General features: G+C 38.0%; 3 protein-coding genes across 3 annotated transcripts in view; all 3 read left to right on the plus strand.

Moving 5' to 3' along the window:
* The first annotated feature begins 3,207 nt into the window (after positions 1 to 3,207).
* Positions 3,208 to 14,304, plus strand: LOC144637603 (uncharacterized). Its single transcript, XM_078496665.1, has 5 exons — positions 3,208 to 5,405; positions 7,525 to 7,625; positions 8,395 to 8,460; positions 10,514 to 13,523; positions 14,158 to 14,304. The coding sequence occupies exons 1-5, from the start codon at positions 3,235 to 3,237 to the stop codon at positions 14,159 to 14,161; spliced, it is 5,352 nt and encodes a 1,783-aa protein (XP_078352791.1). The 5' UTR covers positions 3,208 to 3,234; the 3' UTR covers positions 14,162 to 14,304.
* Positions 14,305 to 16,842: 2,538 nt separating this feature from the next.
* The window catches only part of LOC144638812 (uncharacterized), a 119,997-nt gene continuing 109,245 nt past the window's right edge, over positions 16,843 to 27,594 (plus strand). Inside the window, exons 1-2 of the mRNA XM_078498079.1 lie at positions 16,843 to 16,980; positions 17,750 to 17,815. The gene's annotated coding sequence lies outside the window, so the exon portion shown is untranslated. The remainder of the gene's footprint in view (positions 16,981 to 17,749; positions 17,816 to 27,594) is intronic.
* On the plus strand, positions 18,841 to 26,539 carry LOC144637604 (uncharacterized). The gene is made up of 2 exons (XM_078496666.1): positions 18,841 to 18,876; positions 23,283 to 26,539. Exon 2 carries the CDS (start codon positions 23,294 to 23,296, stop codon positions 26,537 to 26,539), a length of 3,246 nt encoding a protein of 1,081 aa, XP_078352792.1. The 5' UTR covers positions 18,841 to 18,876; positions 23,283 to 23,293.

Consider the following 27,594-nt stretch of genomic DNA (forward strand, 5'->3'; position numbering starts at 1 on the left):
GCAAACACTTTTTTTACTGTCAGTTGTAGTTTTCCACACGAAATACATTTCACAGTAAATAAAGGTCACAAGTGTAGTTTGTATGGTTACCTCGCAAATAAAGGCTATGAAGGACAGATGCAAGACTGAAAAGATAGCAGTATTTACTAAACCAGAAGTAACGCATAGTTTTTATTTTATTTGTTGCTGTTGGACGAGACAATATTACTTAAATAATAAAACAATATACATGGCACGATTTCTCCTGATTAAAGACGAACAATTATTGCGGCTGAGAACGTGACAGTCCTGATTTCACTTTCTGACGATTTTATTTTCTAAAGGTAGAAGAATCAGATTATTACGTATTCTAAGTGTCGTTTTACCGTGAAATTCCAGTGTCCTTAAAATGAAATGATAATGTTGTATAATATATACTTAATACTCCTTTGAGAGGACCTGTTGGTCCAGTGATCTTATTTTCCAATATCAACAACACAAGACGGAAGAAAGGTTCGAAAGTTGATAACATATAGTTACATTATTAAGAAGGCAAAGTAGTGAGACAAAAATTCCTGTTTTGCTGACGGAGATTTATTTGAATTTTATTTACGATTTTGTCTTTTTGTAAAGGAACAAGTACAGTAAGTTTTGTAACACGTGTTTAATCAGGGGTGGCTGGAAAAAAATGTCTTACAAAATTTATAGCACTATTTAAAAACAGGAATTTTACACGTATATGAAAACACAAGAGTACAACTAGCCAGATTTTTAGTTAAAACTTGTGAGCAGCCAGAAATTTTGGTGTAAATTAAAGAAAAATAATATGTTGGCCTTTAGTACGGAAATCTTCATTGGTGCTGTCGGTCTTTCATTGTTCGTGAACGAAACATACTCCGCGGCGCGGCGTAATTTCAACTCTCTTCTTGGTGTATAAAAATGTGATAAAACACTCTCTCCCGATAAATGGAGCGAGAGGTGACCATCTTTCAATTTCTCTAGATCATAATAAATCATTTTTTAGCATTTTTGTGAATTATGTTTTTCAAGGAAATTACATTAGTTACATTATATCCCAGGAAAAAGATACCTTATAATAATAATGCTGTAATTAATTGAAATATTTCTTGAGTAATCGTGATGTCTAGCTGTTTTCTATGCTTGAGCACAAGACGCTCGTGCGGGATGACTGAGAAATAAATATTCATTGCCTCGTCAGAGTAGCGCATTCATTAAGGTCGCGGGGGACACCTTAGGCTCATCATTATGCATTTATTTAAAGCGTATGCTCGAAGTACAACGACTGACATCGACAACTTTACGAGATATTTATGACTGGACAAAAATATGGGCGCGTGCGCGTGATTTGTAAAAAATCCCTGTTTTTTTGATATTTTAACCAATTTAAAACAACACTTAGCGATGTACGTTCATATAGATTGTAAGAAGTCTTCGAGCTTATTTTTATTTAAATTTGAATATTTCTGCAACTCAGAGTAATCACAAAAATATTCGGCATAAACAATCGTGTCCTTTTTAAAAACGCATTGTTCTCACCATAAAAGCGTGGAATATATTACCATAATTACATCTCTCCTTGGCAAAATGATCGTATTTAGGTCGGGACACCTTCGGAAATCTCAAAGTTTGGACTTTTCCGACAATTTTGTGGCAGAGAATACAGCACGGATACATAACTTCATAACTTGCCACTGCAGATAGGTAAACTATGAATACTGTAGTGTGTCATAACAGAAGCGGAATTTTAAAAGAGCGCTTTTAGAAAGAGGTAGAAGACATTAAATTCAAATTTGCGCACTTAAACCGCCATAACTTGCTGGCACACTTTTAATTAAAAAATCCGCTTCTGTTATGACACTCTAGAGGTATTGACTGATAAGTTTTTGACAAGATCACAGTGTGCTGTCTCCTACTCGTTCCGCAAACTCTGCCACAAAATCATGTTTTTCCCAATTTGGCACTAATGAGGCTATAACATCGCCGTTAAATGCAATCTACCAAATAAAAGATGACATTCACAATCTTTCATCATTTCTTTATGTCTCTGTAAAATTTGAGCTTAATCGCACCCATAATAGCTGAGAAATAAGCGTTTTAAAAGATGCAGGTCAAGCAAAAATTCCCTTCATGAATTTATTCATGCTGTTGGTATCCCCCGCGACCTTAACTGCTTTGTCAAATGAATGTTTATAAAACCTGTTTGCATAGCAAATACTAAAAATGCTCTATTTCACAGCAGACAGCAGTTCTGTAAGCGATTTCGTGAGTGCAGTTTATAGAACAGCTTAGAACAAACTTTGAGATAGTCTCTAGCCCGTTCCAAATTAAACAGGCTACGAGCTGCCATAACTAAGATCATTTTAAGTACACTTTACCAGTAATGGCGATGGAACGCAATAAATATTAATGTTATCATTAATAGAATGTTTTTCAAGTAAAATCAATACAAACAAAAACAGGCTATTTTAAATTCAATTTTATTCTTTTCTTATTCTGACAGAAGTGGTTGACATGAAAAACATACATAAAATTATCCAAACCATCTACCTCAGCCTCATTGTTGCCGAATTTCTTATCAACACCGGTCGAGTTCCAAAAGCCATCGAGTTATGCAAAGAATGTTTGTTCATCCTCGACAACACACCACTCATAAAAGAAAAGAAGAAATTTAAATTGCTTAACAAGGATATATATTGGAAAATGTCTCTGGCGTACTGGAGAATCGATGATTACACAAATGTAATAAAATATGCTAAAAAAATTCTCCCCATCCTCAGCGAATGCGGTAAGTGGTTCGAAGAATATTTGGTAAGCCAAATGCTAGCGGCATCGTATCTTCGTCAGAGTAAGTACGTAGAAGCAAAAGAACACAGCGAGAAAGCACTACTAATCAGTACAGAAATTGGTGATAAAAATGTAGAAGCTGACTGTTACAAAGACCTTGGGACGGTGTATCAGTCAGTTGGAGAATATGAGAAGGCGAAAGAATATTACATCAAAGCACTTGCCATCAGAAAAGAAATTGGTGACAGAAATGGAGAAGCCACCTGTTACGGAAACCTTGGTACGATGTTTCAATGTGTTGGCGAATATGAGAAGGCTAAACAATATTACGAAAGAGCACTTGGGATGGAAAAAGAAATTGGTAACAGAGGTGGTGAAGCTACTGTATACGGAAACCTTGGAACTGCGTTTCAGTCCGTTGGAGAATATCAAAAGGCGAAAGAATATCACATGAAAGCACTTGCCATCAGAAAAGAAATTGGTGACAAAAAGGGAGTGGCCTCCTCTTATGGAAATCTTGGAACTGTACTTGAATCACTTGGAGAATATGAGAAGGCGAAAGAGAATCTTGAAGTAGCACTTGTGATCGAAAAATACATTGGCGACAGGGAAGGAGAAGCCTTCTGTTACGGAAGGCTTGGATACGTGTTTCATTCTGTCGGTGAGTACGTCAAAGCTAAAGAATATTACAAAAAAGCAATTGTGATCAGCAGAAAAATTGGTTACAAAAGAGGAGAAGGAACTGCTTGTGGTAACCTCGGGTCACTGTTCCTGTCTCTTGGTAAATATGCCGAGGCTAACGAATATCTTCAGATAGCACTTGCTCTCAGTAAAGAAATTGGTAACAAAAATGGAGAAGCAGGTGCTTACGAAAACATTGGAATTGTGTTTCGATCAATTGGTGACTACAAGAAAGCTAGAGAATATCTGGAGAAGGCACTTATGATTAGTAAAGAAACTGTCGACAGATCCAGAGAAGCCACAATTTATGGAAGTCTTGGAGTTGTTTTTGAATTCCTTGGTAAATATGTCGAGGCGGAAGAATATCATAAGAGGGGGGTTGCATTAAGCGAAGAGATTGGAGACAAAACGAAAAAATCAACATTGCTTTGCCAATTTGGATTTTTTATGCTTCGAGCAGGAGAGATTCAGAAAGCTTTGTCGTGTCTCCTTCAAAAAATTCAGAAATGCGAGGACTTGCGAGGCTCTCTACGAGACAACGATCAATTTAAGATATCTTTTTCTCACAAAAACGCTGACCCCTATCGGGTACTCACTGCACTCTTCTGTTCTGATGGATATCCTAATCAAGCTCTGTACGTTTCAGAGCTTTTTCGGGCCAGAGCACTGGCAGATTTAATGTCAGCTCACTACTCCGTGGATGAACAGATTTCAGCTAATCCTCAATCATGGGTTGGCATTGAAAGTGTTATGGAAAAAAAACGTAATTGTACTTGCCTATACACCTCTTATTTTCAGCGCAATATATTTTTGTGGATTCTTAAAGCAAGAAAAGTCGTGCAATTCAAACGTGTAAATGGAGAAGAAATAATGGTACACGAAGGACTAGTGGAAAATTTGGACGACCTTTATAATAAAGAACGTTTCAGAAGTTTTGGCATTTTACCAGGGGAGCATTGCGAAGACCGATCTTTGAAAGATGTTCAAGAGAAACCTTGTGAGGAAGTTATCCATAAAGCGTCGCGAACTGGAAATGATGGTAAAGATAACCAAGATAGCCTCAAACGGAATCTTTCTCTGTGTCACAAATTGATCATCACTCCTGTGGTCGACTTAATAGAGGGTACTGAAATCATCATTGTTCCTGAACGGTCTTTATACAACATTCCATTTGCTGCGTTACCTGATGAATGTGGAAAATACTTATCAGAGACTTTCAGGATCCGCGTCGTTCCTTCTTTGACGACTCTCAAGCTCATTCAAGACAGCCCAGCAGACTATCACAGTCAGACTGGTGCAGTGATAGTGGGAAATCCTGATGTTGGTAGGGTGCGCTACAAGGGACGTCTTAAATTCATTTCACCACTGCCTTGTGCAGAAAGCGAAGCAAACATGATAGGAGAAAAGCTTGGTGTCAAGCCTTTGCTAGGAAAGCAGGCAACTAAGCAAGCAGTACTTCAAGTGATAAATTCAGTGAGTCTGATACATTTCGCTGCACACGGTGATGCAGAAAGAGGAGAAATTGCCCTTGCTCCGGCTCTTCGCATCGATCGTCATCCTAACAGGATCCCACGAGAAGAAGACTACTTACTGACAATGTCTGACATTTCAAAAGTTCAACTGCGTGCTAAACTGGTAGTACTAAGCTGTTGTCACAGTGGACGTGGACAGATTAGAGCCGAGGGAGTTGTTGGAATCGCACGAGCATTCTTAGGATCTGGTGCACGCTCAGTGTTAGTGGCACTGTGGGCTCTAGAAGACAGTGCGACAGAGCAGTTCATGAGTCGTTTCTACGAGCATCTTGTTGGTGGAGATAGCGCCAGTGAATCTCTTCACGAGGCCATGAAGTGGATGAGATGTAACGGCTATTCTGAAGTGAGACAGTGGGCACCTTTTATGCTGATTGGCGATAACGTCACATTTGATTTTGGAAAATCAAAGTAAGTTTCAAGAAAGAAAAAACTCTATTTTTCCTAACAAGTAACAACCTGTTTTTAGAGTTGTTATTTAGTAAAAGTCTAAATATAACAACGGATTTGTTTACACGTGAGTTAAATTTTCTGTTCAGTACCTTTGATACATGAAATTAAGAGATTATTTTCTATGCTGAGCCATCGACAGAAAGTTAATTTTAAAAATTAAAAAAAGTTTTGGGAAGTCCCCATTGTAATTTTACAATAGGTATATAGCAACAACCTCGTCCTCAGGGCGCTTTTCCCTTATAATTCCTTTTAAATCTTTGTTTTGTTTTCCGCCTTGTAAGGTCTCCCTAGTGGTTGAGATACAGTAGCATCCCGAATCCCGGAACCTTCAAGGGAAATAAAGTTGAGTTGAGTTGAGAAACAATCTCGTTCCCAGAGTTCAGTGGTCAAGGGGGATGTGGGCTCTGGGAACGAGATTGATTGAGAAATGAAAAGAAGTTCGAGAAATCGGGTTGAAATTGCATTCGGAGGGATAATTTGTTTGTATGTATGTTTATTTATTTCTCGTGTCATTTTTTGTTTTCTCTTTCAGGTGACTTGACCAGCGCAGCATCAAGTACAAAACCCTACTGGCTGAGAGACAATTTGGTGTAAATTCTATAATTATAATTTATCGATGGACGTTGCTCGCTGTATTTGCCTGAATTAAATTAAAACTATTCAAGGAAAAATGACATCAGGACAAATGTAAGAAGGAGCATTTTTTAAGGTTTTGTTACATATATTGTAAAGAAACACAATGATAATGAGTTGCTCCAAAATAAAGGCAAATTCAAGAGAAAAATTGTGGCTGATGTGTCATCTCTTGCAGCTAATGTCTCAATACCCAGTATTTAGGGTCGGAACTGACTAGACAGACGAAAATAATAACGAACTCACTCTAATAGCTGTGTAGACATCAATCACTTTTGACATCGAATCGATATCCACCAATCAACAAAAGCAAATATGCCAGTCATCGGCTCCTGCCTAAAGTTGAGACCAATTACAGGTTCATAGCCAGTCTATAGGCCCGTAGGCCTGGACTTACAAATTTTTCAACTCACTCGTTTTGTATGATAAAAATTCAGGCTGAAACCCTTTTCAGATATGATGAAATAGAAAGCAATTTGTTACGTTCCTTAACATTATATATCTCGCAACTACCCTTTCGCGATCAAGGCTTATCTAGCAAGTAAAAACATGGGAGCATTTTAAACTTGCCAGGTGACTGACAAACGCACAGAGGCCTGCGCCTTGAGAAACAAGAGCGTTTATTTTGAAATGTGTAAAAACTGGCGCAGTTTCTACCTATAAAATGTTATAATTCATGATCAGGTGCTGTAAAATACACACAACTAGAGCAGAAGGTGAAGGAGGAGGCATTTTCGAGAGCCTTGATCCAAAAAACTTCCTCGGCGGACCTCTACCGCCCCAACCCCCCCCCCCCCCCCCCCTCCCAGAAAAGCTGCCCTTACTGGCCGATTGACCATGCCTACAACTATTCAAAAACCTGGCTACGCCCCTCTGCCAAAAGTGCCAAGAGTCAGTCACGTGGTCAGAGAAACCTCCAAGGAAAATTTGCGTCATCTTTTGTTGTTTCCGCCTTCCGCAGTGAAGGACCTTGGAAATTAAACGCAAGGGAAGGATTATCATAAACTGAAAAAATATTGTCAAAAACAAGATTCTGTGCCGTGACTTGAATAAATGCGAAGAAAACTGAAACACAGGGAAAGTGAAATATGTGTGACTAAGTGTAGCAATGACAGATAAAATATAATATGCAAAAATAGCACTACGTCAAACTGCTCGAACTCGCCTGAATGACATAAACTCATTGACAATATTAAAATATGGACGTAAGTGTGAATTCTCTTAAAATGCCGGGTACTTTTATTGTCACAGTGTATTGAAAACACTCCAGTCGAAATTGAAAGGTGATGTCATGGTTGGAAATTTAATAATCACTTGCGTCATTGTAAGTTTTGAAGGGAGTTCACATTTTTAATTTAAAAGACACAGGCTAATGTGCATTTTGTCATTTTGATTTGGACTTCTCACAGAGCGGTACGAAACAGTAAGTTTAACTCAAGTTTTGATTCAAAGTAATTTGCGAGGTTGATTTCCGTTATAAGAAGACAGGAACCGATTTGGCGTTTGTAACTATTAGAAATACGTCTCTCGCAGGACCTCGCAAAGGTAGGTGTTTTATTATGTTTCACGAGAGTCTGTCATTAATTTTCTCTCAGTATTGGTAATTGGTATAACCATTCCTGTTCAGTTTCCGTATTCATTCTGTCTATTGAAACGCGCAAGAGTGTAGCTCGGCATATCATATGGTTTGATATGATTACTTGGTGGATTACATTTAAAGCATTCTAAGTTTCCTGCCTAATTTCATAAAGTTTTCAGGGGCGTAGCCAGCCTATAGGCCCGTAGGTTCTGGCTTACCAATTTTTCAACCCACTCGTATTTTTAAAATGTATGAAAGAAATAATTTTGGCTAAAACGCTTTCAAGATAAAATAGAAAGTAATTTGTTACGTACCTTAGCGTTATATATTTCGCAACTACCCTTTCGAGATGAGATCAAGACTCATCTTGACCTCAAGTGCAAACTCGGGAACCCTTTAGACTATCCAGGTGATAGACAAACGTACAATGGCATGCGCCGTTAACAGACAGCGTTTATTTTGTAATGATTGAAAACTGGCGCAATTCCTTCGTATGGAATGTTATAATATAGGTGCTATGAAGTACGCACAACATCCACGGAAGGTGAAGGAGAAAGCATTTTCGAGGGTCTTGAATCAAAAAACTTCTTCCGCCGCAAACCCTTCGAAAAGCGACCCTTCAGGGCCAATTGACCAGGTTTACAACTTTTTAAAAATCTGGCTACGTCCCTGATATAAAGCGTGGGTCAAAGATGTCATAAATAAACCGGTGCGATTTTTTTGGTTATCTTGTAGACAAAGTTCCTGTTGCTAACTGCCGCTGTTACTTTTGTATTCTTTCCACACGGCACAAGGGAAGTGGTGAGTACAAACTTAATTTGATTTGCACCTGGGCAAGGGTTCGTACTACTCTTGAATGAATCTGAAACACATTACAGTCGAGTGTGTTATTACTAACTTTACCCCTAAAGAAAAACAAGAATAACAACCGAGATCTTGTTCCATGCTTTTGTGTCTTCCAAACTCGACCACTGCAACTCTTTTTTATACAATGTGCCGAAGTATGCCTTAAAAAAGCTCCAGTCTGTTCAGAACGCCGCTGCTCGACTTATCACCTGTTCCCGAAAATATGACCACATCACTCCGATATTGAAAGAACTACGCTGGCTTCCTGTTTCTGAACGCATTAAATTTAAGATTCTGCTACTTACCTTCAAAGCTCTCCATCAACAATCTCCTATCTACATTCAAGATTTGTTAATGCGCTACCAACCTTCAAGAACCCTCCGATCATCACACTCTTCACGCCTTAACCCTGTCAAATTCCACCTTAAGTCGTATGGGTCTCGAGCTTTTGCTGTTTCGTCGCCTGAACTCTGGAACAGTCTACCTCTTTTTATCCGCTCATGTGAAAATTTAAGTTCTTTTAAATCAAAACTCAAAACTTATCTTTTTAAAAAAAACTTATTACTCTTAGCGATTTTTACTTTTTATTACTTATAATGCACATTTTTAATTTTTAAGATTTATTCAGCTAATTTTAACGAATTTTTATCGATTTTATTATATTGTGATTTTAGTGATGTTTTTTTTTTTTTTTTTTTTTCTTAAATTTTTTTTTAACATACAGTATTTGTAAAGCGCCTAGAGCAGGCCTGGATAGGCGCTATAAAAATGCTTATTCTTATTATTCTTATTCTTATTATTCTTATTCTTATTATTATTATTATTATTATTATTATTATTATTATTATTATTATTATTATTATTAATAAGAAATCCAATCGGTTATCAATAACGATGTTAGACTGAGCCGGAATAATTTCACGATAAAATGACATTTTTCTTTGTAAACAGTGGTAAACATTTCACTTTCTGAATAAGAGATGCATGAATGTAATCTGCCCCGCCGGTGATTTTGCAAAGTGAGCACAAGACTAATTTTCTTATTAACTCTTGAGTTTAGCCAAATATGTTCTAAAATTCTGACGAGTAACAGAGATTTTAAACCAATTCAGATTTCGTTCCTCAATACTGTTGTATGTTAGAAAGATTCCAGTCGAAATTGAAAGATAGGTAAGAAGGGTCCAATACATGCATGTGCCATCGTGATTTTGAAGGGATTAAGGATCCCTTTTTAGCAAACGCATATCTTTCTGCCAGTTGTAGTTTTACACACGATATACATGTCACAGTAAATAAAGGTCACAATTGTATATTAGTTTATATGGTTACCTCAGTCGCATATAAAGTCCTAATAAAGGACTCATGCGACTGATGCCACACTGAAAAGGTAGCAACATTGACTAAACCTGAGGTAACCAATTAAGTTTTTTGTTTTATTTGTTGCCGTTTTACGTAAATAATAATACAATATAAATGGCACCCCTTTCTCGTGATCAAAGACGAGCAATTATTGAGGCTGAGAACGTGACAGTCCTGATTTCACTTTCTGACGATTCTATTTTTTGAAGGTAGAAGAATCGGGGAGGATTTTTACGTGTCGTTTTACCATGAAATTCCAGTGTCCTCGAAATGAAATGATAATCTTGTATAATATATACTTAATACTCCTCTGAGAGGACCTGTTGGTCCAGTGATCTTATTTTCCAATATTAACAACACGAGACATAAGAAAGGTTCGCAAGTCATAGTTACATTGTTAAGACATGCGCAGACGGTACCGAAATTATGTTTCGTGACTTGAATTATTGATGAGTATGACTGACAGCAACGTACCAAGTGAGACAAAAATTACTGTTTTGCTGACGGAGATTTACTCGTTCTTTTTATTGCCATAACTACGAACATTTAAATATAGTACACTTATTCAGCAACGGTAAAGAAACGCTTATTACAAAAATTAACAGACAATTTAACTTAAATTAATTTCATTTTCTTTTTATTCTGACAGAAAAGCTTGGCATGAACAACATAGATGAAATTCTACTAACCATCTTTATCGGCGTCATTGTTGCCCGTTTCCTTATCAACACCGGTCGAGTTCTAAAAGCCATCGAGTTATACAAAGAATGTTTGTTCATCCTCGACAGCACGCCGCTCATAAAAGAAGCGAAGAAATTACTTTACAAAGGAGTATATCGGACAATGTTACTGGCGTACGGGCGTATCGATGATTACACTAATATAATAAAATACACCAACAAAATTCTCCCCTTTGTCCGCGAATGCGGCAACAGGCTCGAAGAAGGTAGAATAAACATGATACTAGCGACATCGTATCTTCGTCAGAGTAAGTACGTAGAAGCAAAAGAACACAGTGAGAAAGCACTACTAAACATTACAGAAATTGGTGACAAAAATGGAGAAGCTTGCTGTTACGAAAATCTTGGGACGGTGTATCAGTCAGTTGGAGAATATGAGAAGGCGAAAGAATATCACATGAAAGCACTTGCAATCAGAAAAGAAATTGGTGACAGAAATGGCGAAGCCTCCAGTTACGGACAACTTGGAACGGTGTTTGAATTTGTTGGCGAATATGACAAGGCAAAAGAATATCACGAAAGAGCACTAGCGATAAAAAAGGAAATTGGTGACAGAGATGGTGAAGCTGCTGAATACGGAAACCTTGGAACTGTGTTTCGATCTGTTGGAGAATATTGGAAGGCGAAGGAATATTACAAAAAAGCACTTACGATTAAAAAGGAAATGGGGGACAGAAACGGAGCAGCCGGTTGTTATATTCACCTTGGAGCTGTGTCTCAATGTTTTGGTGAATATGAGAAGGCGAAAGAATATCACGAGAAAGCACTTTTGATCGCTAGAGAAATTGGTGACAGACAAAAAGAAGCCTCCTGTTACGGAAACCTTGGAACCGTACTTGCATCACTTGGTGAATATGAGAGGGCGAAAGAGTATCTTGAGGTAGCACTTGCAATTAAAAAAGAAATCGGCGACAGAGAAGGAGAAGCCTTCTGTCACGGAAACCTTGGAAACGTGTTACACTCTGTTGGAGAGTATGTCAAAGCTAAAGAATATTACGAGAAAGCAGTTGCGATCAGAAGAAAAATTGGTGACAGAAAAGGAGAAATAGCTGTTTGTGAAAACCTTGGGGCTTTGTTCATCCGTCTTGGTAAATATGCCAGGGCTAACGAATATCTCCAGAAAGCACTTGCTCTCAGTAAAGAAATTGGTGACAAAAAAGGAGAAGCCGGTGTTTGCGGAAACCTTGGAACTGTGTTTCAATCAATTGGTGACTACGAGAAAGCTAGGGAATATCTAGAGAAGGCACTTGCGATCAGTAAAGAACTTGGCGACAGAAACGGAGAAGCCTCAAATTATGGAAATCTTGGAATTCTTTTTGAACTCCTTGGTGAATATGTCGAGGCGGAAGAATATCAGAAGAGGGCGCTTGCAATAAGCGAAGAGATTGGAGACGTAAAGAAACAATTTAAATTGCTTGGCAATCTTGGATGGGCTATGATTCGAGCAGGAAAGATTCAGGGAGCTTTGTCGTATCTCCTGCCAAGCATTCAGAAGTGCGAGCACTTGCGAGGCTCTCTACGGGACAATGATCAATTTAAGATATCTTTTTCTCATGAGCATGCTAATCCCTACACGATTCTTACTGCAATTTTCTGTTCTGCTGGAAATCCTGATAAAGCTCTGTACGTTTCAGAGCTTCGTCGGGCCAGAGCTCTGGCAGATTTAATGTCAGCTCGCTACTCCGTGGAGAATCAAATTTCAGCTAATCCTCAATCATGGGTTGGCATTGAAAATGTCATAGACAAAGAACTTAATTGTACTTGCCTATACTTCTCTTATTTTGGTCACGACATATTTGTGTGGATTCTTAAAGCAAGAAGTGTCGTGCATTTCAGAAAGGTGGATGGAAAAGAAATGATTGTTCAGGAGGGATTGATCGAAAATTTGGACGAGTTTTTTACTAACGAACGCTTCAGAAGTTTTGGCATTCTATCAGACGAACAATGCGAAGACCGATCTTTGAAAGATATTCAACGGAAACCTTATGAGGAAGACATCCGTGAACCGTCGCGAATTGGAAATGATGGTAAAGATAACCAAGATAACCTCAAACGGAATCTTACTCTGTGTCACAAATTGATCATCGCTCCTGTGGCGGCCTTAATAGAAGGTCCTGAAATCATCATTGTTCCTGAACAGTCTTTATACAACATTCCATTTGCCGCGTTACCTAATGAATGCGGAAAATACTTATCAGAGACTTTCAGGATTCGCGTCGTTCCTTCTTTGACGACTTTCAAACTCATTCAGGACAGCCCAGCAGACTATCACAGTCAGACTGGTGCACTGATAGTGGGAAATCCCGATGTTGGTAGGGTGCGCTACAAGGGACGTATAAAATTCATTTTACCACTGCCTTGTGCAGAAAGCGAAGCAAACATGGTAGGAGAAAAGCTTGGTGTCAAGCCTTTGCTAGGAAAGCAGGCAACTAAACAAGCAGTACTTCAAATGATAAATTCAGTGAGTCTGATACATTTCGCGGCACACGGTGATGCAGAAAGAGGAGAAATTGCCCTTGCTCCGGCTCTTCGTACTCCTAACAGGATCCCAAGAGAAGAAGACTTCTTGTTGACAATGTCTGACATTTCAAAAGTTCGACTACGTGCTAAACTAGTAGTACTAAGCTGTTGTCACAGTGGACGTGGACAGATTAGAGTCGAGGGAGCCGTTGGAATCGCACGAGCATTCTTAGGATCTGGTGCACGCTCAGTGTTGGTGGCACTGTGGGCTCTAGAAGACAGTGCGACAGAACAGTTCATGAGTCGTTTCTACGAGCACCTTGTTGGTGGGGATAGCGCCAGTCAATCTCTTCACGAGGCTATGAAGTGGATGAGATGTAACGGCTATTCTGAAGTAAGACAGTGGGCACCTTTTATGCTGATTGGCGATAACGTGACATTTGATTTTGGAAAATCAAAGTAAGTTTCAAAAAGAAATAACAATTTATAACAATTTAACGAAAAGATTCTGTAAGAGGGCTCCACTCACTAATTAAGGTGAAGCCCCCCTAGGTTAGCATATATTGTATAATATTTCAGGCCTTTTTGGCAGCCACTGATGTATTTTATTTCCATTAAAACTATTAGTGTACAATTTGTGCTGAGTCAATAACGAAAAGTTAAATTTAAAATGTTTTGGGAAGTCCCCATTTTTATTTTTGAAAAGATATATCGCAGGTCCTTTTTAATCATTGTTTTGGTCTCCGTTGTAAGGCCCCTTTACGGTTTGTGATACAGTAGAATCCAGATTTCACGAAACATCAAGGAAAATAAAGTTGAGTTGAGTTGAGTCCAGAAAGGAAATTTTTTTTGGGAGATCGGGAAGGTCGAGAAATTGGGTAAAATTGCAGTCTTCGACTATGGAAAGGGAATTAACTACTTTTGGTACGAGTTATCGGGAGCTTCAAGAAATCGAGGGTTCCCTTGTACCAGAAATATTTAAACATTTAATATTAATTTAACGAAGATATTAAGTGGTGCGTAATTCCTAATGGATGGATAACTTGTTTGTATGTATGTTTATTTATTTCTTATTTTTTGTTTTCTATTTTAGGTGACTTGACCAGCACAGCATCAAGTACGAAACCGATTGGACTCAACTGAGAGAATATTTCCTGTAAACGCTATAATTATAACTTAACGATTGATTTTGCTCGCTGTATTTGCCTGAATTAAATTAAAACTGTTCGAGCAAAAATGATATCAGAAAAAATGTAAGAAAGGTGTAGTAACAGAAACACGTAAATAGCAGGTGCTCCAAAATAAAGATAAAAACAAGAGAAAAATTGCGGCTTACGTGTCATCTTTTGCAGCTTATGTCTCAATACCCAATATTTAGGGTCGGAACTAGACAGACAAAAATTATAACAAACTCACTCTGACAGCTGTGTAGACATCAATTACTTTTGACATCGAGACGATATCTACCAATCAACAAAAGCCAATATGCCCATCATCGGCTCCTCCCCAAATTTAAGACCAATTACAGGTTCGTAGCAAGCCTAAGGGACGGACCATTAGAAAAGTGATAGGGGGGGGGTGGGGAATTTTCGGCTTGCACGAATTTTTTTTCTGTCCATTTCTTATGCAGGAATTTTTTTTTCGGGTGAAACCCTCTGCTCGAATTTTTTTTAGAGAAATGTTTTTTTCTTCAGACAAATGCCATGTTTTGTTACTTTATACCATGTTTTTTGACAAATGTTGCTTTGTTGATTATTTTTTTAAAAAAATTCTGTGTTCATTGACTTCATCCTTTAGGAACTGTCAATAAGTACCGAGGGGGGGGGGGGTGGTCAAAGGGCGATGCAATTGGAAAAAGTGGAGACCCACCCCTTCCTTCTAGCTCAAAACACCCACCCCTGGGCGAGGGTTGGAAATTACATGATCCACCCCTTTCTACACAAAATATTTAATAAGGAAAAAGTCTGTTTGATTGTCTGTAATGGATTAGAGGTTTTTGAATTGATATCAACTTTTAAAGTGCGATCCCAATCATACGCCACCATAATTGTCCCTAATGGACACTATAATTCTATATATAGTTTCTTACACATCTTCTTTCGCTTCTTAACACACCAAAGCAGGATGAATTTCTCGATCACTTCGTATAATAGATTTGTGTTTTTCATATATTTCTGTGTAAAGTCCGTGGGAAAACTTAGACATAGATATGCAAAAACTAAAACAATACGTATTATAGAAATTCATAAATAATTACTGCAGAAATCCTATTTGACCGGAATTGACAACATAAACTAAGACCACTGTATATCGTACCATTCATGTTTGCAATCTGTTTGAGAAATGAGTTTACTAGTAAGCAATCTACGCAGGCTAGACAGAGACGAGCTAAAGGAGTGTTATGATCACAATCCATCTAGGGGGGTGTGGGGGCATGCTCCCCCAGAAAAGTTTCAAATTTCTAGGCTCGGAAATGCTATTTTCAGCGTTCTCTACCATATATTTCGTCGAAAAATAGATCTCATCAAGTGTTAAATGATGGCAGGTATTTTCAGGTATTAATAGGACCTTTCCTTCTGCACGAATTTTTTTTCTTTGCCTTCCCCTTTGCACGATTTTTTTTTCATGCCATTTTGGCTTGCATGAATTTTTTTTTGGTTTTCCCCCACCCCCCCCCCCCATCACTTTTCTAATGGTCCGTCCCTAATAGGCCCGTAGGCCCGGGCTTACAAATTTTTCAACCCCCTCGCTAGCTCGATTTGTATGATAGAAAAAATTCAGGCATAAACCCTTTTCAGATATGATGAAAAAGAAAGCAATTTGTAACGTTCCTTAACATTATATATTTCGCAACTACCCTTTCGTGGTCATGGCTTATCTAGCAAGTGAAAACATGGGAGCATTTTAAACTAGCCAGGTGACAGACAAACGCACTGTGGCCTGCGCCGTAAGAAACAAGAGCGTTTATTTTGGAATGTGTAAAAACTGGCGCAGTTCCTTCCTATGAAATGTTTAGGTGCTGTAAAATACACACAACTAGAGCAGAAAGTGAAAAAGAAAACGTTTTCGAGAGTGCTGATCCAAAAAAACAAAAACAAAAAAACTTCCTCGGCGGACCTCCACCGCCTCAAGCCCCCCTTGAAAAGCGGCCCTTACTGGCCGATTGACCATGCCTACAACTATTCAAAAAGCTGGCTACGTCCCTCTGCCAAAAGTGCCAAGAGTCAGTCACGTGGTCAGAAAAACATCCAATGGGAATGTGCGTCATCTTTTGTTGTTTCCGCCTTCCGTAGTGAAGGATCTAGAAAACGCAAGGGAAGGATTGTCATAAACTGATAAATATTGTGTCATAAACTAGATTCTGTGTTGTGACTTGAATTAATGCGAAGAAAACTAAAACACAGGGGAAATGAAATATTTATATATGTGAGACAAAGTGTAGCAATGACAGATAATATAATATGCAAAAATAGCACTACGTCAAACTGCTCGAACTCGCCTGAATGACATAAACTCATTGGCAATATTAAAATATGGACGTAAGTGTGTAGTTACGGCACTGAAGATGTCAAATAGCCTCTCTTAACTTCTCTTAAAATGCCGGGTACTTTTATTGTCACAGTGTATTGAAAACACTCCAGTCGAAATTAAAAGATGATGTCATAGTTGAAAATTTAATAATCACTTGCGTCATTGTTAGTTTTAAAGGGAGTTCACATTTTTAATTTAAAAGACACAGGCTAATGTGCATTTTGTCATTTTGATTTGGACTTCTCACAGAGCGGTACGAAACAGTAAGTTTAACTCAAGTTTTGATTCAAAGTAATTTGCGAGGTTGATTTCCGTTATAAGAAGACAGGAACCGATTTGGCGTTTGTAACTATTAGAAATACGTCTCTCGCAGGACCTCGCAAAGGTAGGTGTTTTATTATGTTTCACGAGAGTCTGTCATTAATTTTCTCTCAGTATTGGTAATTGGTATAACCATTCCTGTTCAGTTTCCGTATTCATTCTGTCTATTGAAACGCACAAGAGTATAGCTCGCCATATCATATGGTTTGATATGATTACTTGGTGGATTACTTTTAAAACATTCTAAGTTTCCTGCCTAATTTCATAAAGTTTTCAGGGGCGTAGCCAGCCTATAGGCCCGTAGGTTCTGGCTTACCAATTTTTCAACCCACTCGTATTTTTAAAATGTATGATAGAAATAATTTTGGCTGAAACGCTTTCAAGATGAAATAGAAAGCAATTTGTTACGTACCTTAGCGTTATATATTTCGCAACTACCCTTTCGGGATGAGATCAAGACTCATCTTGACCTCAAGTGCAAACTCGGGAACCCTTTAGACTATCCAGCTGATAGACAAACGTACAATGACATACGCCGTTAACAGACAGCGTTTATTTTGTAATGAGTGAAAACTGGCGCAATTCCTTCGTATGAAATGTTATAATATAGGTGCTATGAAGTACGCACAACATCCACGAAAGGTGAAGGAGAAAGCATTTTCGAGGGTCTTGATTCAAAAAACTTCTTCCGCCGCAAACCCTTCGAAAAGCGACCCTTCAGGGCCAATTGACCAGGTTTACAACTTTTTAAAAATCTGGCTACGTCCCTGATATAAAGCGTGGGTCAAAGATGTCATAAATAAACCGGTGCGATTTTTTTGGTTATCTTGCAGACAAAGTTCCTGTTGTTAACTGCCGCTGTTACTTTTGTATTCTTTCCACACGGCACAAGGGAAGTGGTGAGTACAAACTTAATTTGATTTGCACCTAAGCAAGGGTTCATACTACTCTTGAATGAATCTGAAACACATTACAGTCGAGTGTGTTATTATTAACTTTACCCCAAAAGAAAAACAAGAATAAGAAATCTAATCGGTTATCAATAACGATGTTAGACTGAGCCGGAATAATTTCACGATAAAATGACATTTTTCTTTGTAAAAATTGGTAAACATTTCCCTTTCTGAATAAGAGATGCATGAATGTAATCTGCCCCGCCGGCGATTTTGCAAAGTGAGCACAAGAATAATTTTCTTATTAACTCTTGAGTTTTAGCCAAATATGTTCTAAAATTCTGACTAGTAACAGAGATTTTAAACCAATTCAGATTTCGTTCCTCAAAACTGTTGTATGTTAGAAAGATTCCAGTCGAAATTGAAAGATAGGTAAGAAGTGTCCAATTCATGCGGCATCGTGACTTTGAAGGGATTAAAGATTCCTGTTAGCAAACGCATAGCTTGCTGTCAGTTGTAATTTTCCACACAATATACATTTCACAGTGAATAAAGGTCACAATTCTAGTTTATATGGTTACCTCGTAGCAACATTCACTAAACGTGCGGTAGCATATGTTATTTTATTTGTTGCTGTTGTTGAACGAGACAATTTTACTTAAATAATAAGACAATATAAATGGCACTCCTTTTTCATGATTAAAGACAAACAATTATTGAGGCTGAGAACGTGACAGTCCTGATTTCACTATCTGACGATTTTATGTTTTGAAGGTAGAAGAACCGGAAAGGAATTTTTTCGTGTTGTTTCACCGTGAAATTCCAGAGTTCTCAAGATGAAAAGATAATGTTATATTATATAAACGTAATACTTCTCTGAAAGGACCTGTTGGTTTAAGCCTGGCCTACAACTTTTTAAAAATCTGGCTACGTCCCTGATACAAAGCGTGGGTCAAAGATGTCATAAATAAACTGGTGCTATTTTTTTGGTTACCTTGCAGACAAAGTTCCTGTTGTTAACTGTCGCTGTTACTTTTGTATTCTTTCCACACGGCACAAGGGAAGTGGTGAGTACAAACTTAAATTTGATTTGCACCTAAGCAAGCGTTCATACTACTCTTGAATAAATCTGAAACATCTTATAGTGGAGTTTGTTATTATTTACTTTTTTACAAGAAAAATAAGAATAAGACACCCAATCGGTAATCACGACGTAAGAGTGAGATAAATTCCACGATAAAATGACATTTTGCTTTGTAAAAATTTCACTTTCTAGAGGTAAGAGATCGGACCAATGTTATATGCGCACAGCTGGTCGTGAGTTAAGCCAAATATGTTCTAAACTCCTGTCGAATAAACTCAAAAGCAATTCAGATTTCGTTCCTCAATACTGTTTTATGTACATGTAGAAAGACTCCAGTGCGAAATTGAAAGATAGGTAAGAAGTGCCCCATATTTGCCCCATCGTGAATAACTTTGAAGGGATTGAAGTTACCTGTTTAGCAAATGCACATCTTGCTGTCAGTTGTAGTTTTTCACACGATATGCATTTCACAGCTAAATATTATTCAAAAACTGATTAATAATTCATGAGCCCTAGACCCAATCAAGACGATGATAGTACATCACGTGAATACACTTTATATCGATAAAACGTCCCTTATTTGTGTTCTTTATATACAGAATACTAATAAATAAGTTTATTAACATTTGTATGGACATCAATCAAAGCAAAAGAGAAAACAACATTTAACAGTATTCTCTAAGTTAAAGAATAATTTAGATTGCACTAGATTTACTCTTACAGAAAATTGAAAGTACAGTTGTTAAAAACTGATCTTACCAGATTCATATCGGTGTCCAATTCTTGTACTTTAGAAATGTTAGCCTTGTATCCAATAGACTCCAATAAAGGTTTTTTATTCCTTCTTTCATCCTGCCACTCACTCCAAATTTTCACAGACCACTTTGTCAATGAACGTTTGGATTTCGGTATTGCGCACTCTGTAAAAACGTATTTCTCCTTCGGCGGTTTTAAGTTCTCGAAACGTTCGAAAACAGGACGCCATGTCAACGAAAACATGCCGAACACGTGTGAGGGGAAACGTTTTCTTCATGCATGTAAATCTGGTGTTTTCCTTGTATGCTAATATTTCTTCGCACATGTTTGTGTTCCTAAGGGACACGTTTTTGGAGGAATGTATTTGAAGTCGTTCAAAACACTCACAGCACGTGTTTAATCGAGTCTGAAAATTCTCGGCCACGCCTCCAATTTTTAACCTTGAATAAACACTGCTGTTCGTGTTTTTTGGCATTACATAAAGGTTAGAATTGTAGTGATCGGATGAATCTAATATGCGCACAGCTGTCATTTTACAAAGGGAACACAAGACTTATTTTCTTACTGACGTCCGCGTGAGTATTGCATTGCGCATCCTTACTGCGCAGAATGTTACGCGTAATAAGCGCGCACACATAAAAAAATGGCGGTTTTTTTCTATTCGGCTTGGCTCGCGAGAGAGATAAATCATCGTTTTCTCGTAAACGAATACGGTGACCTATCATTTTTTTCTCTTAGTTTGAGAGTATCGATCAAATTCTTTCTGAAAAATGAATACAGATCAATTTCTATGGCAGAATAATACATAATCAAAGAAAACATTTTTCCAGTACTCGCAAAGGAATTATTAAGGAATTATGTGGTATGTACAAGGTCTTCCTACTCCTAAACGAATACGGTGACCTCCCCCCCCCCCCCCCTTTTTATTTCAAATTTTAACCTTCATGAAGGTAAACAACAAACCGGAAAAGTTTGGTTGAAAATCTATGAGCAGTTTTATTTCCCAGGAATTACCTTAAGCCAAATATGTTCTGACGTATAATTGAGACTCAAAACCACCTCAGATTTTTCTCCTCAATACTGTCGAAATTGAAAGATAGGTAAGAAGTGTCGAGTAATACACCATCGTGATTTGAAAGGACTGATTCAGTTGAAGTTCACTGTTTAGCAAACACATATTTTACTGTCAGTTTTATATTTTTAACACGATATACATTTCACAGCAATAAAAGGTCAGAATTGTTTATATGGTTACCTCGCAAATAAAGTCTATAAAGGACTCATGCAAGACTGAAAAGGTAGCAACAGTCACTAAACTCAAAGAAACGCAATTAACTTTTTTAATTTATTTGTTGCTGTTCAACGAGACAATTTTACTTAATAATAAGACAATAGAGATGGCACTCCTTTTTCATGATTAAAGTCAAACAATTTTTGAGACTGAGAACGTGACAGTCCTGCTTTCACTTTCTGGCGATTTTGTGTTTTGAAGGTAGAAGAATCGAAGAAGAAATTCATTTGCCGTTTTACCATGAAATTTGAGAGTCCTCAACGTGAAAAGATATAGTGTTGTATGATGTAAACTTAATGCTTCTCTGAGAGGACCTGTTGGTCCAGTGATTTTATATTTCCAATATGAACAACACACGACAGAAGAAAGGTTCGAAAGTTGATAACATACTGAGTCATAATTACATTGTTAAGACATGCGCAGACGGTACCGAAATTGTGTTGCGTGACTTACCTTATTATAGGAAATTAACGCTTGTGTTAATTAAGGTATTTGAAATTAACGCGACTTAAATTAACGCGAATTGAAGGAAAAATTACTTCCCAATAAAGGAAATTAACGCGAAAGAGTGGGTAACATTTTAAAATGAAGGAAATTAACGCGACGCACACAAAGAAAAAATCTTGTTGAGACAACAGGAACAAGTTTATTTAAACACTAGGCGTATAACCCGAGACGGAGGCAATGTTCATGATACTTTACCGAAACGTATGGGCTAAGCGATGGAATCTGACAGTTTCAGTGACACTGGTAGATTTCCACCCTGATGAAATAATGCTTCTTCCTAGGAGATTAGAACGTCTGGACTGTATCGAGAAATTGGGACCAAAATAATGGAAATTAAGGTCGCGGAAATTAACGCTCCACTAAATTAACGGCGCGGAAATTAACGTTAACAAAATTTAACGCGACTTAAATTAACGCGAATTTTTGAAATTCGCGTTAATTTCATGAAGCGTTAATTTCCTATAATAAGGTAAATTACTTAACAATTATCCTGCGAAATCGCGCGGAATATCGCCTGATACTTAGCCGACGAGGCCGTAGGCCGAGTTGGCTTAAATCAGACGATATTCCGCAAGATTGAGCAGGATAATTGTTTTATTATTCAACAAATTGTCAGAGAAACACATTTTGCACATAGAAAAACTGTAATTATGCAGCGCTTTACAAGATTTCGGAAGAATCTTCGCAACCTACGAATATCGCAGGATATCTGTTATGTACGGATGACAGATATCGTTACCATTTTGACCATATATGGGCAGCGCGCGAATCTGTTGAAAAATAACAATGAATATACCTGACAGTAACGTACCAAGTGAGACAAAAATTCATGTTTTGCTGACGGAGAGTTATTTGAAGTTTGTTTGCGATTTAGTATTTTTATAAATCAGCAAATACAGTAAGTTTTATATCACATGTTCTGAACAGGGCTGTTTGGACAAAAGTGTTTTTTTTATTTACATCATTACTACTTTTATTTTGCACATATATGAAAACATACTTGCACAAGAGTACAAGTGGCCAGATTTCAATAAACATTTGTGGGAGGCCAGAAAAATTGGTGTAAATTAAAGAAAAATATGTTTCCTTTTACAAGGAAAATCTTTATTGGTGTTGTCGTCTGTCGCGTTGCCTTTAGTTTAACTTTACATTAACTAAAATATAAAACCTGAGGTAAAATAACGTAAAATTATTTTAATTTTATTTGTTGCTGTTGAACGAGACAATTTACTTTAACAATAATGATATAAATTTTTCTCCTTTCTCATGATTGAAGGTGAATAATTATTTTAACTGAGAACATGACAGTCCTGATTTCACTTTCTGATGATTTCTGCATTTTTTGAAAGTAAACGAATCAAAGAAGAACAATTTCTCCGTAAACTCGTAAACTTGGCAGATAATTGCACAGATGTTTTGGTTGGAAAAAATTTGTCTAATATGACTATTTAAAAAGAGGACGTATGAACTTGTGAGAGGCCGGAATACTTGATGTAACTGAAATTATAGAAATTAAAAATGATATGTTTGCCTCTAGTCGAAAAGTCTTTGGTGTTGCCGTTCGTCGCTTTTTCTTTAGTTTAACTTAATGAAAATCCTCTCTTGTCTGACGAAAAACGGTGCGAAAGGTGACCATCATATCATCACATTTTCGCCTTTTGTGAATTTGTTTGTCAAGAAAAGTGCAAGAAAGATACCTTATGTAAACAATGCTGTAAATAATTGAAACATTGCTTAAATAATTGTTATGACCTATTGTTTTCGGTGCTTGATCACAGACGCTCGCGAAAGAATGACTGAGAATAAATATTTTTATTCCCTTCTTATTCTGACAGGAGTGCTTGACATGAACAACATGGATGAAATTATAGACACCATCTTCATCGGCTTCTTTGTTGCCAAATTCCTTCGCAACACTTGTCGAGTTCCTAAAGCCATCGAGTTATGTAAGGAATGTTTGTTCATTCTCGACAACACACCAATCACAAGAGAAAAGAAGAAGTTCAATTTGCTTTACAAGGCGATATATTCGACAATGTTACTGGCGTACTGGCATATCAATGATTACACAAATGTAATAAAATACGGTACAAGAATTCTCCCCATTCTCCGCGAATGTGGTGACAAGTTCGAAGTATGTACGATAAGCCAAATACTAGCGAAAGCGCATTTTCGTCAGAATAAGTACGTAGAAGCAAAAGAGCAAAGTGAGAAAGGACTACTAATCAGTACAGAAATTGGAGACACAAATGGAGAAACGTCCTGTTACGAAAACCTTGGGACGGTGTATCAGTCAGTTGGAGAATATGAGAAGGCGAAAGAATATTACGTGAAAACACTTGCTATCAGGAAAGAAACTGGTGACAGAAAAGGAGAAGCCTATTGTTACGGAAACCTTGGAGCGGTGTTTCAATCTGTTGGCGAATATGAGAAGGCGAAAGAATATCAAGTGAAAGCACTTGCCATCAGAAAAGAAATTGGAGACAGAAAAGGAGAAGCCCATTGTTACGGAAACCTTGGAACGGTGTTTCAATCAGTTGGAGAATATGAGAAGGCGAAAGAATATCACGTGAAAGCACTTGCTATCAGAAAAGAGATTGGTGACAGAAATGGAGAAGCCTCCTGTTACGGAAGACTTAGAACGGTGTTTCAAGCTGTTGGCGAATATGAGAAGGCGAAAGAATATCACGAGAGAGCACTTGCGATTAAAAAAGAAATTGGTGACAGGGATGGTGAAGCTACTGACTACGGAAACCTTGGAACTGTCTTTCAATCTGTTGGAGAATATCAGAAGGCGAAAGAATATCACAAGAAAGCACTCACGATCGATAAAGAAACTGGTAACAGAAAAGGAAAAGCCTCCTCTTATGCAAATTTTGGAACCGTACTTGAATCACTTGGTGAATATGAGAGGGCGAAAGCATATTTTGAGGTAGCACTTGCGATCAGTAAAGAAATCGGCGACAGAGCAGGAGAAGCCAACTGTTACGGAAGCCTTGGAAACGTACTTGAATCACTTGGTGAATATGAGAGAGCGAAAGAGTATCTTGAGGTAGCACTGGTGATCAGTAAAGAAATCGGCGACAGAAAAGGAGAAGCCACCTCTTACGGAAACCTTGGAGGTGTGTTTCAATCTGTTGGTGAGTATGTCAAGGCAATAGAATATTACCAGAAAGCAGCTGCGATTACAAGAGAAATTAATGTCAGGAATGGAGAAGGAACTATTTGTGGAAACCTCGGGACTGTTTTAATCTCTCTTGGTAAATATGCCAAGGCTAACGAATATCTTCAGAAAGCGCTTGCTATCAGTAAAGAAATTGGTGACAGAAAAGGAGAAGCTAATGCTTACGGAAACCTTGGAACTCTGTTTCAATTGATTGGTGACTACGAGAAAGCTAGAGAATATCCACAGAAGGCACTGGCGATCAGTAAAGAAATTGGCGACAGAAACGGAGAAGCCTCAATTTATGCAAATCTTGGAACTGCTTTTTATTCCCTTGGTGAATATGTTGAGGCAGAAGAATATTATAAGAGGGCGCTTGCAATAAGCGAGGATATTGGAGACGTAAAGAAACAATCTACATGCCTTAACAAACTTGGAGTGGTTATGCTTCTAGCAGGAAAGAGTCAAGAAGCTTTGTCGTATCTCCTTCCAAGTATTCAAAAATGCGAAAACTTGCGAAATTTTCTAAGGGACAATGATCAATTCAAGATATCTTTTTCTGACGAACATGATTATCCCTACGGGGTACTCACTGTATTATTCTGTTTTATTGGAAATCCTAAGAGAGCTCTATACGTTTCAGAGCTTCGTCGAGCCAGAGCTCTGGCAGATTCAATGTCAGCTCAGTACTCCGTGGAGAATCAAATCTCAGCTAATCCTCAATCATGGGTTGGCATTGAAAGTATCATGGACAAGGAACTAAGTTGTACTTGCCTATACTTCTCTTATTTTGATCACGATATATTTGTGTGGATTCTTAAAGGAAGAAAAGTCGTGCAATTAAAAATTGTGAATGGAGAAGAAATGATGCTTCAGGAAGGATTGGTGGAAAATTTGGACGAGTTCTTTACTAAAGAACGCTTCAGAAGTTTTGAAATTTTAGCAGACGAACATTGCGAAGACCGAACTTTGAACGATATTCAACCGAAGCCTTGTGTAGAAGATATCCGTAAAACATCGCGAGTTAGAAATGATGGTAAAGATAACCAAGAAAAACTTAAACGGAATCTATTACTGTGTCACAAATTGATCATCGCTCCTGTGGTGGACTTTATAGAGGGTCCTGAAATCATCATTGTTCCTGAACGGTCTTTATACAACATTCCATTTGCTGCGTTACCTAATGAAAGTGGAAAATACTTATCAGAGTCTTTCAGGATCCGCGTCGTTCCTTCTTTGACGACTCTCAAGCTCATTCAGGACAGCCCAGCAGACTATCACAGTCAGACTGGTGCAATGATAGTGGGAAATCCTGATGTTGGTAGGGTGCGCTACAAGGGACGTCTCAAATTCATTTCACGACTGCCTTGTGCAGAAAGCGAAGCAAACATGGTAGGAGAAAAGCTTGGTGTCAAGCCTTTGCTAGGAAAGCAAGCAACTAAGCAAGCAGTTCTTGAAGTGATAAATTCAGTAAGCCTGATACATTTTGCTGCACACGGTGATGCAGAAAGAGGAGAGATTGCCCTTGCCCCTCTTCGCTCTTCTAACAGGATCCCAAGAGAAGAAGACTACCTTTTGACAATGTCTGATATTTCAAAAGTTCAACTACGTGCTAAACTGGTAGTACTAAGCTGTTGTCACAGTGGACGTGGACAGATTAGAGCCGAGGGAGTTGTTGGAATCGCTCGTGCATTCTTAGGATCTGGTGCACGCTCAGTGTTAGTGGCACTGTGGGCTCTAGAAGACAGTGCGACAGAGCAGTTCATGAGTCGTTTCTATGAGCACCTTGTTGGTGGGGATAGCGCCAGTGAATCTCTTCACGAGGCCATGAAGTGGATGAGATGTAACGGCTATTCTGATGTGAGACAGTGGGCACCTTTTATACTGATTGGCGATAACGTGACATTTGATTTTGGAAAATCAAAGTAAGTTTCAAGAAAGAAAAGAATTTATTTTTCTTAACAAGTAACAACTCTTTTTTAAATCTATTATTTAGACAAGTGAAAGTCTAAATATAACAACGGATTTATTTTCACGCGAGTTAAATTTTCTGTTCAATACTTTTTGATATATGGAATTAAGGGATTATTTTCTATGCTGAGTCATCGACAGGAAGTTAAATTAAATAAGTTTGGGAAGTCCCCATCGTAATATTCCAATAGGTATATCGCAAGTTCTGTTTTCCGTCTTTAGGTCTCCCTATAGCTAGTGGTTGAGATACAGTAGCATCCCGATTCCTCGAACCTTCAAGGGAAATAAAGTTGAGTTGAGCTGAGAAACAATCTCGTTCCCAGAGCCCACTGGTCAAAGGGGAACGTGGACTCTGGGAACGAGATTGATTGAGAAACGAAAAGAAGTTCGAGAAATCGGGTTGAAATTGCATTCGGAGGGATAATTTGTTTGTATGTATGTTTATTAATTTCTCGTGTCATTTTTTGTTTTCTCTTTTAGGTGACTTGACCAGCGCTAGCGCAGCATCAAGTACAAAACCCTGACTGAGAGACTATTTGTTGTAAACGCTATAATTTTAATTTAACGATTGATTTTGCTCGCTGTATATGCCTGAATTAAATTAAAGCTATTCGAGCAAACGTGATATCAGAAGAAATGTAAGAAGGATGTTGTAAAAAAAATACAATAATGGTGCATGGGTGCTCCAAAATAAAGGCAAAAACAAGAGAAAAATTGCGGCTTATGTGTCATCTCTTGCAGCTTATGTCTCAATACCCAGTATTTAGGGTCGGAGGTAGACAGACGAAAATTAGAACAAACTCACTCTAATAGCTGTGTAGACATCAATCACTTTTGACATCGAGTCGATATCTGCCAATCAACAAAAGCCAATATGCCTATCATCGGCTCCTCCCCAAAGTTGAGACCAATTTCGGGTTCGTAGCCAGCCTATAGGCCCGTAGGCCCGTAGGCACGGGCTTACAAATTTTTCAACCCACTCGTTTTGTATGATAGAAAAACTTCAGGCTGAA

This window comes from Oculina patagonica, chromosome 14, assembly GCF_052425735.1.
Source record: "Oculina patagonica isolate OP01 chromosome 14, crgOcupat, whole genome shotgun sequence".
In the NCBI taxonomy this organism is placed as follows: Eukaryota; Metazoa; Cnidaria; class Anthozoa; order Scleractinia; family Oculinidae; genus Oculina; species Oculina patagonica.